Here is a 19,599-nt window from a genome sequence, read left to right as displayed (position 1 = left end):
AATATTGTCATATAATTATACAGACCATAAATGTTCAACATTTTGTTTCATTGGAAAGCTGTGAGTGTTATTATATAATATAATATCGGTACTTGTTGCATTTACAACTTGTCTATTTTTTTTATTTAATCTTTATTTAACTAGGCAAGTCAGTTAAAAACAAATTCTTATTTACAATGACGACCTAGGAACAGTGTGTTAAATGCCTTGTTAGACTTTTACCTTGTCAGCTTGAGGATTCAATCTAGCAACCTTTCAGTTACTGGCCAAACACTCTAACCACTAGGCTACCTGCCACCCAAGTCCTAAATCTAAGTCTTATCATCAACTGATTTCAGTCAGTGTATGGCTGCGGATTGACTGCATTGTTTGAATGTTGGCATAATGGCAGTTAATTTGAAAAATGTATGGAATTATTCCTCTAAAACTGGCTGCCTAGTTAGCTAACAAACATACAGTACAGATACATTCTTCAAATTCATGATTTTGGAGAATATCTTATCACAGCACAGGCAAACCATGGTTGACCAACTCCCTGACCAAAATGGCTGCCCTTAATCCCATCATAAGAAGCTTCATGTCCATTCTAGCCAGACCGGTTGCTGCTTTAGCCAACTCCATTGTCATTTAGCCAACAATAAAATAATAGCATACAGTACCATAGTTTTGATTTGGCCAGACTTAGGCTACATAACAATGCAACTTGCGCCTAGCAACTCAAGACTAGATAACGCCAGAAACAAATATGGCCACCATATAGAGGCTCAGAGGTTGAAACGTGAGAAGCATGTTCTACATACGTTGGCAGACAGCTGGGTAGTCAGGTTGGCCACTTTTTCCTGGGAGTTCTCCAGCTCACGTCTCAGCTTGCGGATTTGCTGTGAAGAAAATGACAACACGGTCCTTTAGACAGGCAGTGCAGGAAAACATATAATTTAACATAACTCCATACTGTGCTTTACCCCACATCTCAAAGCGCCTTACACTGTATGGTGGAGCGGCAGGGTAGCCTAGTGGTTAGAGCATTGGACTAGTAACCGAAAGGTTGCAAGTTCAAATCCCCGAGCTGACAAGGTACAAAATCTATCGTTCTGCCCTTGAACAGGCAGTTAACCCACTGTTCCTAGGCCGTCATTGAAAATAAGAATTTGTTCTTAACTGACTTGCCTAGTAAAATAAAGGTTAAAAAAAAAATATATATGGCATTGGGTTTTGGCTGGGTAAGGTGCATGACACAAAGTAAGCTTATAAAAAAATGTAAATTAATATAGTTTTCCGGATGGGAGAGGATGAGATTATAAAGTAGGAAACTTGATGAAAAACAATAGACACATGGTTGCTGTATAGCAATATCACTGCATGTCGAGTTACTCTGAACATGCTAAATAAATCAATTAAAAACACTGGAAAACAACAATGTTTCAGATCCTAAAGCACCGCTGAATGGATGGACGTGAACAGTCAGGATGGACGAAAGCGAATGAGATGATATTTGGAAGATGAAGACAAGGCAAAGAGAGGAACAGCAGATCAGCCTTACCTCTCCTTGTATCCGCTCCTCGGTCTTAGAGAGCACAGTAGAGGACGGAAAGAAGAAACAACAACAAAGAGAGAGAGAGTGAACTTGGGAGAGAGAACTTGGGAGAGGGAACTTGGGAGAGGGAACTTGGGAGAGGGAACTTGGGAGAGGGAACTTGGGAGAGGGAACTTGGGAGAGGGAACTTGGGAGAGGGAACTTGGGAGAGGGAACTTGGGAGAGGGAACTTGGGAGAGGGAACTTGGGAGAGGGAACTTGGGAGAGAGAACTTGGGAGAGAGAACTTGGGAGAGAGAACTTGGGAGAGAGAACTTGGGAGAGGGAACTTGGGAGAGAGAACTTGGGAGAGGGAACTTGGGAGAGAGAACTTGGGAGAGGGAACTTGGGAGGGGGAACTTGGGAGAGAGAACTTGGGAGAGAGAACATGGGGGCAGTGGATGATACGGTTGGTTAAGGTAGTTTCACAGTAGCTCTGTAAGTCTGGCCTTAGGTTGAAGGCACTATCCTGGGTTTACAGAGGGTAGTGGGTTCAGACTGCATCCTATAGGAGTTCAGCAGGGTAAAAGCAGGGTAGAATAGCAGGGTTACCCAAATTCGGCCTGCGGGAATTATTATACTTGTTTTAATACTTTTCGTTGTTGGACATGAAATACTGTAAAATCACCAGGAAATCAGGTTATAGTGATTTTAATTCAGGAAATGTGTTCCCAAGTATTCCTATGCATAAATAGATAGGCATATGTGATCGTATCCCTAGAAAACGATATCTGTTTGGTGTCAACTGGGACCAACTGGTATAATCGTGAAAGTATATCCTGTAGGCACACAACAGCTGAGCCCAATAACTGTTTCTGGATGATTTAATCATTCTCGTACTCACCGAGGAATAGTTGGATGAAGTGTTTGATGCCAAGGAGAGGACAGAGCCATGGACTGAACACAGAAGAGACAGAGAGCAAAATCATTCCACATGGTTTAATACTGACATATGCTATATTCACACTTCACAGAATATGCTACAAAGTGATTCATCTATCGTATTCAGATTTGTAAAAAAATACTTTATAGCCAGTAAACCTGCTACTGTGAGTGTAGATATACAACAAGGTATGAATTACAGTTGACCTGTGGCAGGATATAAGTACTTCATAGAAAACAACATAAAACATAACCCAACGCTGACAATGTTGAAGAAGAGATGAATGATTATAGAGGAGTGACAGAGAAAACTGGGTCACCTCATTACACCTTTACATAACGCACATCTAACATGGAGGTACTCTCTCTTTCTCTCCCGTCTGGATTACTGCAACTCGCTGGCTGGGCTCTCTGCCTGTGCCATTAAAGAACTCACAGCCTCAAGGAGACCATTAGAGGGTTGTCTAGGCTGGGGGCCTGCAACATCACGGGAATGTGTTCCACAGGGTTGGAAGAAGATCAGTTTCCCTTTAGTCGATTCAGGGAGTGAATAAATAGAAATGTCAAGTCATGAAAACTCAACAGTCACTCAAATGGAAATGGTGAAGGTGCATAAAGAGGACAGCGGAGTTCCCATGTCCGGAGACACACTGAAACCCACATTTTCTAGGAACACCTAGGATTGATACAGTGCTCCCCCCTTAAAAATTTAGATTTTTGTATGGTTGTTCCACAATATACATAATCCCAATTCAAGCTTCAACACGGGCGCAATTTGAATTTAAAAAAAAAGTAGATTGTGCTGATTTATAGGCACCTTGAACCATATCGCGCAGTAGTTTAAAAAGTCTGTGGATAGTGATCAAACGAAGACGTCATATCATCATTTATTACATATTTATCCACCTTCGCTATTGGAATTTCAATTAATTTCCTGAATTGAAATGGAGCTGACCTCAAACCTGGTTTCTTTATTAACTAAGGTCCTCAATTGAAGAAGGATAAGCCAACATGGGCCAGCCATAGAAATGGAGCCATAGGGCTAGCAATAGAAACAGAGCCATAGGGTCCAGCTTTAGAAATGGAGCCATAGGGTTATCTGGCATGTGTTTGTGTATCAGTAGCGGTCAAACCCCTTTATATAAACATATATATAATGTAAACATAATGGTAAAGAGCTGGGTAAACAGCTAATTATAAAATGGAGCCAGTTGGAAAAGGAGAGAAAAGCCCATATTTTGAGGTAAAAAGTTGTCATTGACAGCTCTGGAACTCATCAATGACATGGCACAACATGTCACCTCACTTCAGGCATGTTTTTAATCCAAGAGAGAAACCACATGGGCAGTTGGCAGGCCCATATGAAACAGTCATGCCATAGGGACCAGCTTTAGAAATGGAGCCACAGGGATAACTGTTTCTGGATGATTTAATCAGAAATGGAGGAATAGTTGGATCCAGTGTTTATGAAATGGAGCCACAGGGCTAGCAAGAAGAGACAGAGAGCAAAATCATTCCACAGCTTTAGAAATGGAGCCATATTCACACTTCACAGAATATGCTACAAAGTGATTCATCTATAGTATTCAGATTTAAAAGAAACTTTGGAGCCAGTAAACTAGGGAGTGTAGATAGAAACAGGAGCCATAGGGCAGGATATCCAGCTTTAGAAAAATGGAGCCAATGGGAAGAAGAGATGAATGATTATAAAGTGACAGAGAAAACTAGGGTCAGCTTTAGAAATGGACATAGGGCACATCTAACTTTAGAAATGGAGGTAGGGCTCTCAATAGAAACGGAGCCATAGGGTCCAGCTTTGAGAAATGGAGCCTCAAGGGCTAGCATTAGAGGGTTGAGCCTGGGGGCCAGCTTCAGAAATGGAGCCACAGGGCTAGGAAGAAGATCAGTTTCCCTTTAGGGTTCAGCTTTAGAAATGGAGCCATGAAAACTCAACAGTCACTCAAATGGAAATGGTGAAGGTCCATAAAGATGGCGGTTCCCATGTACCCACCACAAACGCCACATTTTTAAAAATGGAGCCATAGGGTTTTTGTATGTTCATTAGCACAATATACATAATCCCAATTCAAGCTTCAACACGGGCGCAATTTGAATTTAAAAAAGAGAGTAGATTGTGCTGATTTATAGGCACCTTGAACCATATCGCGCAGTAGTTTAAAAAGTCTGTGGATAGTGATCAAACGAAGACGTCATATCATCATTTAGAAACATTTATCCACTTTAGAAATGGAGCCATCGCATTGGAATTTCAATGAATTTCCTGAATTGAAATGGAGCTGACCTGAAAAACCTCCAGTTTCTTTAGAAACGGAGCCAAGGGTCCTCAATTGAAGAAGGATAAGCCAATAGAAATGGGCCATAGGGCCAGCTTTAGAAATGGAGCCATAGGGCTAGCAATAGAAACAGAGCCATAGGGTCCAGCTTTAGAAATGGATGGCTAGCCATAGAAATGGAGCCATAGGGTCTAGCTATAGAAATGGAGCCATAGGGTCCAGCTTTAGAAATGGAGCCATAGGGCTAGCCATAGAAACGGAGACATAGGGTCCAGCTTTAGAAATAGAGCCATAGGGCTAGCCATTGAAACGGAGCCATAGGGTCCAGCTTTAGAAATGGAGCCACAGGGATAGCAATAGAAATGGAGCCATAGGGTCCAGCTTTAGAAATGGAGCCATAGGGCTAGCAATAGAAACGGAGCCATAGGGTCCAGCTTTAGAAATGGAGCCATAGGGCTAGCAATAGAAATGGAGCCATAGGGTCCAGATTTAGAAATGGAGCCACAGGGCTAGCAATAGAAACAGAGCCATAGGGTCCAGCTTTAGAAATGGAGCCATAGGGCTAGCAATATAAACGGAGCCATAGGGTCCAGCTTTAGAAATGGAGCCACAGGGCTAGCAATAGAAACGGAGCCATAGGGTCCAGCTTTAGAAATGGAGCCACAGGGCTAGCAATAGAAACGGAGCCATAGGGTCCAGCTTTAGAAATGGAGCCATAGGGCTAGCAATAGAAACGGAGCCATAGGGTCCAGCTTTAGAAATGGAGCCATAGGGCTAGCCATAGAAACGGAGCCATAGGGTCCAGCTTTAGAAATGGAGCCATAGGGCTAGCAATAGAAACGGAGCCATGGGGTCCTGCTTTAGAAATGGAGCCATAGGGCTAGCCATAGAAACGGAGCCATAGGGTCCAGCTTTAGAAATAGAGCCATAGGGCTAGCCATTGAAACGGAGCCATAGGGTCCAGCTTTAGAAATGGAGCCATAGGGCTAGCCATAGAAACGGAGCCATAGGGTCCAGCTTTAGAAATGGAGCCATGGGGCTAGCCATAGAAACGGAGCCATAGGGTCCAGCTTTAGAAATGGAGCCATAGGGCTAGCCATAGAAACAGAGCCATATGGTCCAGCTTTAGAAATGGAGCCACAGGGCTAGCCATAGAAACAGAGCCATATGGTCCAGCTTTAGAAATGGAGCCATAGGGCTAGCCTAGAAACAGAGCCATAGGGTCCAGCTTTAGAAATGGAGCCATAGGGAGCCATAGGGTCCAGCTTTAGAAATGGAGCCATAGGGCTAGCCATAGAAATGGAGCCAGCTTTAGGGTCCAGCTTTAGAAACGGAGCCATAGGGTTCAGCTTTATAAATAGAGCCATAGGGCTAGCAATAGAAACGGAGCCATAGGGTTCAGCTTTATAAATAGAGCCATAGGGCTAGCCATTGAAACGGAGCCATAGGGTCCAGCTTTAGAAATGGAGCCATAGGGCTAGCCATAGAAACGGAGCCATAGGGTCCAGCTTTAGAAATGGAGCCATAGGGCTAGCCATAGAAACAGAGCCATATGGTCCAGCTTTAGAATTGGAGCCACAGGGCTAGCCATAGAAACAGAGCCATAGGGTCCAGCTTTAGAAATGGAGCCATAGGGCTAGCCATAGAAACGGAGCCATAGGGTCCAGCTTTAGAAATGGAGCCATAGGGCTAGCCATAGAAATGGAGCCATAGGGTCCAGCTTTAGAAACAGAGCCATAGGGTCCAGCTTTAGAAATGGAATGATATATTTGTATACAGGTTACTTACATGTGCTAGCTGTCTCACAGTCATCCCCAGGCTCGCGGAAGGATCCAGAGCGCATCATGCTCTTTGGCCGGTCGGCCAGTGACATGGTGCTGCCCAGTGGAGAGGTGCCATACAGGTCGAAGGCCATGTCGTTGGTGGGGATACTGTTGGAGCGGGTTATCCTGGGGGCACCGCTCGGTATGGGGGCAACTGGGAGGGCAGGAAGGTTGGCATGAGTAAGAGGCAGGCTGGCAAAGAAACTGTATGAGGCACGCACGTACACTACATACTCACACACTCACACATATCTGCACTCACTCACACATACCTGCACTCACTCACACACCGACACACCGACACACACCGACACACACACACACACACACTCCCGAGGGGAACCTCACCCTGATGACACAGTGTAAGGAGACACTCAGGTTCCACAAACAGTTAAAGTGATATACAGTATGTATATACTGTACATACATAGCATTGCTTTACACTGAGCGTCTTTTATATCTCCTGCTTATTCACGCTTCATCAGTACACATATAAGAAATCATCATATTTTACTGACACAGCCAAATCTTAACTATAAAATAAATATTTAACTATGTAACTTGATAAGTTCTGAATAGGATTAGATTAATTTCTGAACTATAACATCAACAGGGTGTTAATGTACTTGAGTGGATACATATTTACTGTATTCACAGGCTCATACTAAAGGAGCGTTATGTGTTTCTGTAATTCAACACGACCAACATCACACGGACACAAAGTAAATGCATCCGCTGCTGCCGGGCTGTTACTGCTGCTTTCAACCTGTGCCTTAAACATTTCAAATGTATCTGCTGAAATACAGACCAGCAGGACGATTAGTCTGAATGAGAGTTTAGAGTTACACAGAGTTTTCCAGTCAGTCTTCAGACCTGCAGGGCTGTGGATGGATAAAGGTGCAGTAGACTGAGACTCACCCACGTTAGTGAGGACAGCCTTGCCAGAGGAGAGGTGGGGAATGTGGGTGGGCGATGGCAGCTGAGGGGGGCTTTCGCTTTCCATCAGGCTCACTGCGGTGTGAGAGTGACGCCTCTCCTTCCCCTCCGACTGATCCTCTGACAGACCAGAGCTGTAGCGACTGGAGCAGGGCATGGAGAAGAAAGCAACAATTAAACCTCGGACGAGAAAGATAGACTACATCATTTGTACATTGGATACAGCAAATGTGTCATAAAACAATGAAAAACTTACTTGACATACCCTAATCCTTTCTTGGGTAAGGTGTTCCTGTCTGTTTGCAAACTTGTAGAGAAAGAACAAGACAACAATAATTACCTTTTCTGCAATCAAACAATCAATGATAGTAGAACATCTTGTTATTAATAATATATCAGATGCAGTAGAAAGATGGCAACAGTTTGATCATAGTATGTTCCAACATACAGATACTGACTGGTGAAGTACAGGGTTCCGAAACCTATTCCACCTCATCATCAGGGTCTTGCTCCTGTCTAGACCCACCTGTCTGGGAGATTGAGGGAGGTCCTGCTCCCAGCACCCCAGGTCCCCGTGCTCCTCGTCTCCTCCCTGTCTCTGTAGCTGTCCCTGTCCCTGTCTCTGGACTCTGCCCGGATATATCCTCCACTGGGAGGAACACTCATGGTGAGGGGAAGTGACTCCATGCTGCGGTGTAGGCCAGACAGTTTGGGGTAGAGCAGCGGAGAGCCGCCCATGGACAGGGTCTGGCTGGGGTAGCAGCTGGGGGAGTCGAGGTGCAGGATGGGTGCTGGGCTGGGGGTGAGGCCCCGGGGGATGGTGCTGCGTGGCACGGACCCAGCCAGGTCCTGGAGCTTGGAGTAGGGGGGCACTTTAGGAGGGAGGTCCTGAATGGTCACGCACGAGTCCAGGCTGTTGGAGTTGACCTTGTCCATGTGTGCCAGGCTGGGAGGCCGACCCAGAGATTTGCAGCTCAGCATCCTATGAATTAGACATGAGACACAGAATGTCAGATCCAGCACCATCCAGAACCACGAAGGCTCCAGAGACCCTGCTTTTCTGGACTTGTTCTCAGGCCTGACATGAAAAAGACATGAAAACACGGCACGCAAAATGACAGACACTTGTTTTCTTGCTGTGTTGTTCTCTTATGTCTATAAAGCGGTTTGAGTAGTTTAAAAAAATGACACAGTAACTCTTCCTAAAATATCTTAGAACATTCAGCTGAGCAAACTGGGTCGACACTAACAGAGTAATATATGTAGCTGGTTCTATAAACCCCATACCACCGCAAAAGGAGTACTGTAACTAAAAATTGCACAATTGTAATGTACTGTAGGAATGTATCCGGATGGTGACTTTACCTCTGAGTGGTGGGTGATGAGAGCTCAGGGTATTTGCTGCTGCTGGCCCTACGCAGCCCATGCAGTTTGGCGCTAGCCTCCCCAGTAGAATCACCCTGACAGTCTGCAATCTTCAGAGAGCCACACAGGGAGCCCATATCAGACGCCACTGCCTTGGCCTTAGCCCTCTCCTTCTCCTTCTCCCGGTCTGTCTGGTTGACAGGGCCTGTGCTCCCTCCTCGACTGGCCCCCTTAGTGCTTCCACTGCCAGTCTCTTTCCCCCTAGGGCTGGGGCAGGCCATGGAGACAGGCTTCAGGCTGAGCAGGCCGGGGTCCATGCTGCTGCTGGCGGGCCGGGCCGACCCTGGGCGGCCGATCAGGCTGAGGGTGCTGGACTTGGCGGGGCGTGGCAGGCTGCGGTACTGGAGGCTGTTACGGGCGCTGGGCCCCAGGAAGCCCCCCTCCTCACTGCCGGTGGCGTCAAAGCTATTCTTACGTCCCCCTCTTCCTCCTCCTCCAACTCCCAGAGGCTTCACTGGGATGCCAGAAGACTTGGGCATCTTGCCCAAGGTGGCAGAGCCACTAGAGATGGTACTGCCCCCTGCTGTCATTACGGTGGCGGTGCTGGTGGTCGGGAGCCTCTTGTAGCCGAACGAGGCCCCGGCAGAGGGCTTGACCAGGCCGGATGGGGGCTTGCGGAGTTCCCGGTGCTGCGGAAGATGATCCCTCCCGGCGTCAGAACGAGATCGCTGCAGCCCAGCAGCCTTCACAGACATCTTTGTCTTGTCCACCGCCCTGTGGTCACTCTTTGGTGCTGCAGAGAGAGAGAGATAAATGTCTTCATTCTTTTGGAACTTTTGTAAATGTAATGTTGAATGTAAAAAATAAAAAAAATAACTTTTGTTTATTATCTACTTCACTTGCATTGGCAATGTTAACACATGTTTCCCATGCCAATGAAGCCCTTGAATTGAGAGAGATTCAACCATACCATTATCATTAGTCATGATTAGTCACCTACCAGCTGTAATAATGAGTGGAGCTGAAAGTGGACCATTGCATATAGATCAAGAGTGAAAGAAAGCATCAGTCAACTGGCTGGATGTGGATGACAGCATCATTACTAATGTTGGACGACCAGAACCGTACCCTATGGCTTAATGGCTACTTGGTCACATAAAAGCAGCTGTATATAACAAGAAACATGTGTATATGGTTAATGTTCCCTAGATGAAGACAACTAGTCACCAACATACAGCCACAAACATCTCAGAGGTACTGCAGACATGTCTGTGTGACAAACTGGGCCGTTGACCAAGACGTAATGCAATGCAACGGTTAAATACTTTGGTGACTGACAAAAATTAGGGAAAGGCTTAGTTTTTATTAATCGCACTCTGTAACTTGTGCATTCATATTATTCTGGAAACTTGACATGTACAAGTCACAAAAATGTTTCTCAGACACATTTATAAATGCATGCATTATTGGGGGGGGACTAAGCTAACATATTAAATTGTTTTAAGATGGTCACACCATCATTTTAGGACCCCTGTAGGTATACATTTGTTTTATTTAATTTGGTCTTTATTACTATAGCCCATAGAAACACATTGAATTACAATCACATTCATAAATGGCAAAACAGACAGAACAAACACATTCATAAATGGCAAAACAGACAGAACAAACACATTCATAAATGGCAAAACAGACAAAACAAACACATTCATAAATGGCAAAACAGACAGAACAAACACATTCATAAATGGCAAAACAGACAGAACAAACACATTCATAAATGGCAAAACAGACAGAACAAACACATTCATAAATGGCAAAACAGACAGAACAAACACATTCATAAATGGCAAAACAGACAGAACAAACACATTCATAAATGGCAATACAGACAGAACAAACACATCCATAAATGGCAATACAGACAGTAAAAAAATGATTAGGTGTTGAAGTGTCTGTCCTATATTTAGGAGATACAATTATGTTACTTAGATGGACGAACGGGCGCGTCAATAGACTCTTAAGGAATAACAGAGGCGTTATAAAGTAACAGTGCATGTCACTCAGTCAGGGAGAAAAGGTGAAGGTTAGTTAAGAAAGCAAAAGCAAAGAGCAGTAAAATAGCTGCCAGTCTTTCCCATATGACATAACCTCAATTGGATACCGTCATTGGAATTGAAAGCAGCATAACTGATTGGGGAAATTAAAAAGAAAATAGTGTCTGTTCGGGAATATCACAAGACTGCATTTTCAGCCCAGAGAATGATGCCAAAAAACATAGAGCCTCCTAATCAGCCACATTAATCAGACAAATAAGCGGTCGAGGGCATTACAATAAATTGCATCAGTCAGGAAATTGAAGGGCAGTTTGATTGTTTCCTCTATTGTTCAATCATAATTAGATTGCGAGGAATTAAATAACCCCTAAACACAACATTATTGCTGTGATCAGATGGATGAGTCACTACAAATCATTGTAATCCGCTGCATTTCATTACTAGCAAACAATAGAGCCATAGAACTGGCTTTAGGCTGAATAAAAGGTAATGCTCTACATTGCACACCAGTGGAGGCTGCTGAGGGGAGGACGGCTCATAATAATGGATGAAATGGAGTGAATGCAATGGTATGGAAAGTGTGTGATACCATTCCATTGTACTCCATTCCAGCCATTGTACTCCATTCCAGCCATTATAAAGAGCCATCCTCCCCTCAGCAGCCTCCACTGCTGCACACTCTTGCTACTACGTCTTAGTCTGAAAAATATGCATTTTTACTTGAACTATGAATCAGAGAAAAATTCAAAAAGAGTTAATTAAGAAACAAGTCACACACCCGCCATTTGAAATGCCATACTACACTTTGTACTGTTGGAAAGGAAACCTTTTGTTGCTGTTTAAATGTCCTTTTGCTACTGATACTGCCCATAAAGGTTCATGTGGTATCTGTAGTCCTCAAACTCAGGTATGGAGCGAAAATATGTTCAAATCATTATACATTTTTTCCCCCTTTATTTAACCAGGTAGGCCAGTTGAGAACACCTTTATTTAACCAGGTAGGCCAGTTGAGAACACCTTTATTTAACCAGGTAGGCCAGTTGAGAACAAGTTCTCATTTACAACTGCGACCTGGCCAAGATAAAGCAAAGCAGTGCGACACAAACAACACAGAGTTACACATAAACAAATGTACAGTCAATAACACAATAGAAAAAATATATGTACAGTGTGTGGAAATGTAGAAGATTAGGGAGGGAAGGCAATAAATAGACAATAGAGGCGAAATAATTACAATTTAGCGTTAACACTGGAGTGATAGATGTGCAGATGATGATGTGCAAGTAGAGATACTGGGGTGCAAAAGAGCAAGAAGATAAATAACAATATGGGGATGAGGTAGTTAGGTGTGCTATTTACAGATTGGCTGTCTACAGGTACAGTGATCGGTAAGCTGCTCTGACAGCTGATCCTCAAAGTTAGAGAGGGAGATATAAGACAAAGAATGCTTCACAGACAGTGTTTTACAGTGAGTTTGTCTTTGATAAGAAGCATGGGAAGATTAACCAAGAGAGAAACCCAAAGAGATGATCCTTGTTCTGTATGGAATACACTGGCATTTCTTCTCAGTGTTCTTGTACAGTACTAGGCCTTCCAATCAAACTCTGGCACAGACTTTCAACATTTCATTTGGTATCAAGCAGATATCTGCTGGCCGTGGCTACTCTCCATGTGGAATCCATTTAGGGGAGGTTATGGACGACAAAGATATCTTGCAAAACAAGTTAACAATCATGTTTCCTCCCCTGAAGATGTCACGCCATTCATACTTCTACTTTAACACAAACACACTTTATGAATGCAAGCAGTAAAAACCCTTTCCTGGAGAGAGAGAGAGAGAGAGAGAGAGAGAGAGAGAGAGAGAGAGAGAGAGAGAGAGAGAGAGAGAGAGAGAGAGAGAGAGAGAGAGAGAGAGAGAGAGAGAGAGAGAGAGAGAGAGAGAGAGAGAGAGAGAGAGAGAGAGACACAGAGACACAGAGAGAGACACAGAGACACAGAGACACAGAGAGAGAGAGAGAGAGACACAGAGACACAGAGACACAGAGACACAGACAGAGACACAGACAGAGACACAGACAGAGAGAGAGACAGAGAGAGAGACAGAGAGAGAGAGAGAGAGAGAGAGAGAGAGAGAGAGAGAGAGAGAGAGAGAGAGAGAGAGAGAGAGAGAGAGAGAAAGAGAGAGAAAGAGAGAGAAAGAGAGAGAAAGAGAGAGAGAGAGAAAGAGAGACAGAGACAGAGAGAGAGAGACAGAGAGAGAGAAAGAGAGAGAAAAGAGAGAGAAAGAGAGACAGAGACAGAGAGAGAGAGACAGAAAGAGAGACAGAGACAGAGACAGAGAGACAGAGAGAGACAGAGACAGAGACAGAGACAGAGAGAGAGAGAGAGAGAGAGAGAGAGAGAGAGAGAGAGAGAGAGAGAGAGAGAGAGAGAGAGAGAGAGAGAGAGAGAGAGAGAGAGAGAGAGAGAGACGTGGGCCCTGGCAGTAAACACCCAAAATACTAAAATAATGATTTTCCAGAGAAGATCTAGATCTCAGGGAATTAGACCAAAGTTCACAATTGGTACAAAATATATATAGTACTGCACACACTACAATTACTTAGGTTTAAAAATAAGCTCAACTGGGCACATTAATGATACAGTGAATGAACTGAGAGACAAAACAAGCAGGGCATTCTACGCCATTAAAAAACAAACTCAAATTGAATGTGTCATTGAACCAATTGCACTTGATGGCAGGTAGGTGTGGGGTCAACTTGCAAAACAATATTTCAACCAATGGGACAAACACCCCATTGAAACCCTGCATGCAGAGTTCTGTAAGATTCTCCTACGTGTCCAGAGGAAAACTACAAAAAATGCATGCAGGGCAGAGTTAGGCCAATATCCAATAATAAACTCCAAAGAGAGAAATTCAGTTTTAGAAACATCTAAAATACAGTGACCCCCTCTCATATCATTACCAAGCCCTGCAATACCAAGAGCTGAGCAAAAAATATAGTCGCCTCATCCAGCTGGTCCTGGGGCTGAGTTCACAAACCTGTTCTACTAACACACTGAAGCCTCAGGACCAGAACATCCAGTCAATCAGATCAAAACAAATTACAACACAGTCCAAACAAAACATCATTATTTATTGGGAAACACAAGCACAAAGCAAAATGCTGTGCTATCTGGCCCTAAATCGACTATACACCATGGCAAACTATATGACCATGGTTACTGATCAAAATCTTAGAAAACCCTTGATGGGGGCCTCCCAAGTCGGGCAGTGGTCTTGGGCACTGCATAAAAGTGCTAGCTGTGCCTCTATAGATCCTGGTTCGAGTCCAGGCTCTGTCACAGCCGGCCGCAACCGGGGGGTTTGGCTGGGTCGTGTTTTGGAGGACACGGCTCTCGACCTTTGACTCTCCCGAGAAGCAGCAATGGGACAAGACTGTAACTACTAATTGGATATCACGAAATTGGGGAGAAAATGGGATTAAAAAATATTTAAATTTGACAATTTTAAAAAACTTGAGAAAGTACAGACTTGCCATTGAGAAGGGTAGACACAGGAAAACAAAGGCTGTGCAACCACCTCACTACAGTAGAACCCGAGATAGAGAGTTTAATTTCCCCTTATTCAATGTTTCAAAGACCTCTCTGATAAGGACAGGCTATATGTGCTGTTGGGTCAGGGACACAGAGAGCTGTGGGTTGGCAGCGCACTACATTGCTGCCTGCCATAAGATCAGGGACAGTGTCCTTTATGCTTATTGTTATTGTTGAATGTATGGTTATTTTGACCCTTGGTTATTGTTGTTACTGTTGTCTTGTTGACAATATTGATTATTATTATTAATGATGTTAATATTGTACATTTTCAAAGTAAGCTTTGGCAATATGTACATTGTTTCATCATAAAGCAAACTGAATTGAATTGAGAGAGAGAGAGAAAGACCTTAGAGCGAGAGAAGCAGAGCGAGAGAGGCAGAGCGAGAGAGACAGAACGAGAGAGAGACAGAGATAGAGAGAGATACCACATGTTATTCAATCTGACCTGCCACTTTGAGCACGCTCTGAGAGGTGTGGGTAATGGGTGAGGTCACGCCCACAGGAGGGTGGCGCCCCTTCTTATTAAAGTTCCCTGGCTGTCCCAGGATCTGGGGCTTCCTCAGTTCCCCTTTGACCCCTGCATCCTCACTAGCACCCTCCATGGGTCTCGAGGACTTCCTCCACTTGCTGGGGGTCTCGGTCTTGAGGCTCCCAGTTTCGTAGCTGCCCCCGTCCATCTTGCGTGCGGCCTTGGCATCCTCACTGTACCAGGACAGGCCACTTTCCACCAGGGAGCGCTTCTCAGCATCGGTGCGGAGCTGCATAAGGACATAGGGATATAACCATTGAGATATGAAGTATTCTGCAAATGGAAAAATTATATTTGTATGGTCACAATGGTAAACACAGTGTTGAAGTCAATTCCATTTCAGTTCAATCAATGAAGAAAAATAATGGAAATTCAGATTTAGGAATTCTTGAATTTTCTGAATTTAACATTTTTATTGTAGGGTTCATGTGAGAGGCAGCCAGGTGTGTGTGCATGTGTGCGTACATATGAGACACTGTGTTTGTTATCTCTGCCAGAACCTCAGTTTACACTCAGTAATCTCTGCTGTCCCGTCTGAGTGCCTGTCTGCATTTCAGAGAAAGAGCATGTGGGAGGAAACTGATAAGCCTGTACTGTTTAACATCAGAGATTCACTGCAGTCACTATGTTATGATCTGCGGAGTCTTTCACTGCAGTAGTCGCTAATAGAAATAATGAATCAAGGATGAATCATGTTCTCCTTTAAATCCCATAATGGATGATCAGTCTTTTTGACTTGGCGTTCTGAAGACACATTACATACTCATGCATGCATTGTGGATGACGTGCTACATGAAAGGTTGGTCAATCTGGGCTGATTTAACAGTGTACTGGATTCCAAATCCCCCAGTCTTGCTTCAGCTATTTTCACAATGTTTTTCAACGCCCTCCCCTTTCTAGGCCACTGCTACCATATTACGTAACGACTGCTCTTTCGTGGTCTGCGGGGCAGGCACAATATTAACTGTCCAATTAAACTAGAACCAGCTGAGAATGATTAACTCTGACCTTTCCTTACAATAACGTTCAGCACGGTGGCCAAGGATGGGAATGGCTAAAACAATATAGTACCTTCCTGTAGGGCACAATTCACCTCAACTCTATTGAATCACCTCTGCTCTCCTCTTTGTTGAGCAGCGCAAGACTCATTCATCAAAACAACAAGGACACAATGCTGTTTCACCTAAAGCGTCCCTGAGCAGAAGTCTGTTAATACAATGTTGTTGTTCGCATTTCTGCGAACAACAACATTGATGAATACGCTGATTCGGTGAGCGAGTTTATTAGCAAGTGCATCGGTGATATTGTACCCATGTTGACTATTAAAACCTTCCCCAACCAGAAACCATTGATTGATGGCAGCATTCGCGCAAAACTGAAAGAGCGAACCTCTGCTTTTAATCATGGCAAGGTGACCAGAAACATGACCAAATATAAACAGTGTAGCTAATCCCCCGCAAGACAATCAAACAAGCTAAGCATCAGTAGAGAGACAAAGTAGAGTCACAATTCAACAGCTCAGACACGAGACGTATGTGGCAGGGTCTACAGTCAATCACGGATTACAAAAAGAAAACCAGCCCCGCCGGGGACACCGACATCTTGCTCCCAGACAAACTAAACAACTTCTTTGCTCGCTTTGAGAACAATACAGTGCAACTGACACGGCCCACTACCATAACCTTCAGGCTCTGCTTCACCATAGCCAATGTGAGTAAAACATTAAATGTGTTATTAACCCTCGCAAGGCAGCCGGCCCAGACCAGCTGGCTGGTGTGTTTAAGGACATATTCAATCCATCCCTGTCCCAGTCTGCTGTTCCCACATGCTTCAAGAGGGCCACCATTGTCCCTGTTCCCAAGAAAGCGAAGGTAACTGAGCTAAATGACTATCGCCCAATAGCATTCACTTCCGTCATCATGAAGTGCTTTGAGAGACTAGTCAAGGATCAGATCACCTCCACCCTACCTGACACCCTAGACCCACTCCAATTTGCTTTCCGCCGGAATAGGTCCACAGACGACACAATCACAATCAAACTGCACATTGTCCTAACCCATCTGGACAAGAGGAATGCCTATGTAAGAATGCTGTTCATCAATTACAGCTCAGCATTTAACACCATAGTACCCTCAAAATTCGTCATTAAGCTCAAGATCCTGGGTCTCGACCACACCCTGTGCAACTGGGTCCTGGACTTTCTGAAGGACCGCCCCCAGGTGGAGAGGGTAGGAAACAACATCTCCACCCCGCTAATCCTCAAGACTGGGGCCCCACAAGGGTGCGTTCTCAGCCCTCTCCTGTACTCCCTGTTCACCCATGACCGCGTGGCCATGCACGCCTCCAACTCAATCATCAAGTTTGCAGACGACACTACAGTGGTAGGCTTGATTACCAACAATGATGAAACAACCTACAGGGAGGAGGTGAGGGCCCTCGGACTGTGGTGTCAGGAAAATAACCTCACACTCAACGTCAACAAAACAAAAGAGATGATAGCGTCTGCTAAATGACTTAAATGTAAATGTAAATTGTGGACTTCAGGAAACAACACCCTATCCACATCCACGGGACAGTAGTGGAGAAGGTGTAAAGTTTTAAGTTCCTCGGCGTACACATCACAGACAAACTGAAATGGTCCACCCACAGCATGGTGAAAAAGGAGCAACCTCAGGAGGCTGAAATAATGTGGCTTGTCACCGAAAACACACTTTTACAGATGCACAATTGAGAGCATCCTGTTGGCTGTATCACCGCCTGGTACGGCAACTGCTCCGCCAACAACCATAAGGATCTCCAGAGGGTAGTGAGGTCAGCACAACACATTGCTGGGGGCAAACTACCTGCTCTCCAGGACACCTACACCACCCGATGTCACAGGAAGGTCAAAAAGCTCATCAAGGACAACAACCACCTGAGCCACCCCACTGTCATCCAGAAGACGAGGTCAGTACAGGTGCATCAAAGCGGGGACCGGGAGACTGAAATACAGCTTCTATGTCAAGGCCATCAGACTGTTAAACAGCCATCACTAACATTGAGTGGCTGCTGCCAACATACTCAAATCTTATTTTTGTATTTTTTTACCCCTTTTTTCTCCCCAATTTCACGTTATACAATTGTTTTCGTAGCTACTATCTTGTCTCATCGCTACAACTCCCGTACAGGAGAGACGAAGGTTGAAAGTCACGCATCCTCCGATACACAACCCAACCAAGCCGCACTGCTTCTTAACACAGCGCGCATCCAACCCTGGAAAGCCAGCTGCACCAATGTGTCAGAGGAAACACATTGCACCTGGCAACCTTGGTTAGCACGCACTGCGCCCTTCCCACCACAGGAGTCGCTGGTGCACAATGAGACAAGGATATCCCTACTGGCCAAGCCATCCCTAACCCGGGCAACGCTAGGCCAATTGTGCATCGCCCCACGGACCTCCCGGTTGCGGCCCTGTTAGGACAGAGCCTGGGTGCAAACCCAGAGTCTCTGGTGGTACAGCTGGCGCTGCAGTACAGCGCCCTTAACCACTGCGCCACCCGGGCCCTCACTAGTCAATTTTAACAATGGAACTTTATAATGTTTACATACCCTACATTACTTATCTCATATGTATATACTGTACTCTGTATCATCTACTGCATCTTGCCTATGCTGCACGGCCATCACTCATCCATATATTTATATGTACATATTCTTATTCATTCCTTTACACTTGTGTGTATAAGGTATTTGTGATATTACTGCACAGACGGAACTAGAAGCACAAGCATTTCGCTACACTCGCATTAACATCTGCTAACCATATGTATGTGACCAAGTAGCTACAACATTATACCAAGTGATAAGACGGAAATACTGTACTTGGCTATTATGCCGAAATATGACCAATTGATTGTAGGTACTATGTCGCTGCTTTGAGAGCACCATACCATATTCTAATGGGTTATCCTGTTGTGAATTGGGGGGCTGCGAGGATAAAAAATTGGGCACAGTAGACCTTGGCAGCACACCTACTTAATGTGATATAGTCACAGATGACTCAGTCAGCTATACTAATCCCCATGATTCATCACTCTCTTCTCTCTGGGATGAGGACAAGGACAGCAGGAAGAAGCAGTGTTGCCACAGTAACACCAGGAGTGACAAGATGCCTGCAAAGCATTTTTCACCTGTGGACAAAGACCTGCCTCTCCCCAATGTCAATATGCCTTGTTCATTGCTGTTTTGGTTAGTGATTATTGTCTTATTTCACAGTGGAGCCTCCAGCCCTGCTCAATATGCCTCAGCTAACCCTCTTGTCCCACCTCCCACACATGTGGTGACCTCACCTGGTTTAATTGATGTCTTTAGAGACAAAACCTTTCTCATCGTCAATCAATGCCAGGGTTTACCTCCACTGTATTCACATCCTTTGTCTGTGCATTATGCCTTGAATCTATTCTACCGTGCCCAGAAACCTGCTCCTTTTACTCTCTGTTCCGAACGACCTAGATGACCAGTTTTTATATCCTTTAGCCGTACCCTTATCCTACTCCCCCTCT

General features: G+C 44.7%; 1 protein-coding gene across 16 annotated transcripts in view; it reads right to left on the bottom strand.

Moving 5' to 3' along the window:
- Nucleotides 1–19,599, bottom strand: part of LOC124002853 (neuron navigator 1-like) — a 163,662-nt gene that overhangs the window by 23,793 nt on the left and 120,270 nt on the right. For 9 of the 16 annotated variants that reach the window (XM_046310603.1, XM_046310593.1, XM_046310597.1 and 6 more), the window contains 9 exons: nucleotides 14,975–15,287; nucleotides 8,873–9,665; nucleotides 8,034–8,489; nucleotides 7,764–7,814; nucleotides 7,490–7,650; nucleotides 6,537–6,725; nucleotides 2,417–2,469; nucleotides 1,541–1,564; nucleotides 801–878 (listed from right to left, as the gene is read on the bottom strand). In XM_046310603.1, coding sequence (XP_046166559.1) covers nucleotides 801–878; nucleotides 1,541–1,564; nucleotides 2,417–2,469; nucleotides 6,537–6,725; nucleotides 7,490–7,650; nucleotides 7,764–7,814; nucleotides 8,034–8,489; nucleotides 8,873–9,665; nucleotides 14,975–15,287 — 2,118 coding nt within the window. The remainder of the gene's footprint in view (nucleotides 1–800; nucleotides 879–1,540; nucleotides 1,565–2,416; nucleotides 2,470–6,536; nucleotides 6,726–7,489; nucleotides 7,651–7,763; nucleotides 7,815–8,033; nucleotides 8,490–8,872; nucleotides 9,666–14,974; nucleotides 15,288–19,599) is intronic. The other 7 variants (XM_046310599.1, XM_046310600.1, XM_046310601.1 and 4 more) reach the window with 2 other exon arrangements.

The sequence above is a fragment of the Oncorhynchus gorbuscha genome, linkage group LG18 (genome assembly GCF_021184085.1).
Source record: "Oncorhynchus gorbuscha isolate QuinsamMale2020 ecotype Even-year linkage group LG18, OgorEven_v1.0, whole genome shotgun sequence".
Taxonomy (NCBI): Eukaryota; Metazoa; Chordata; class Actinopteri; order Salmoniformes; family Salmonidae; genus Oncorhynchus; species Oncorhynchus gorbuscha.
The sequence above is the reverse complement of the archived record's forward strand: the minus strand, read 5'-3'. Positions and strand labels throughout refer to the sequence as shown.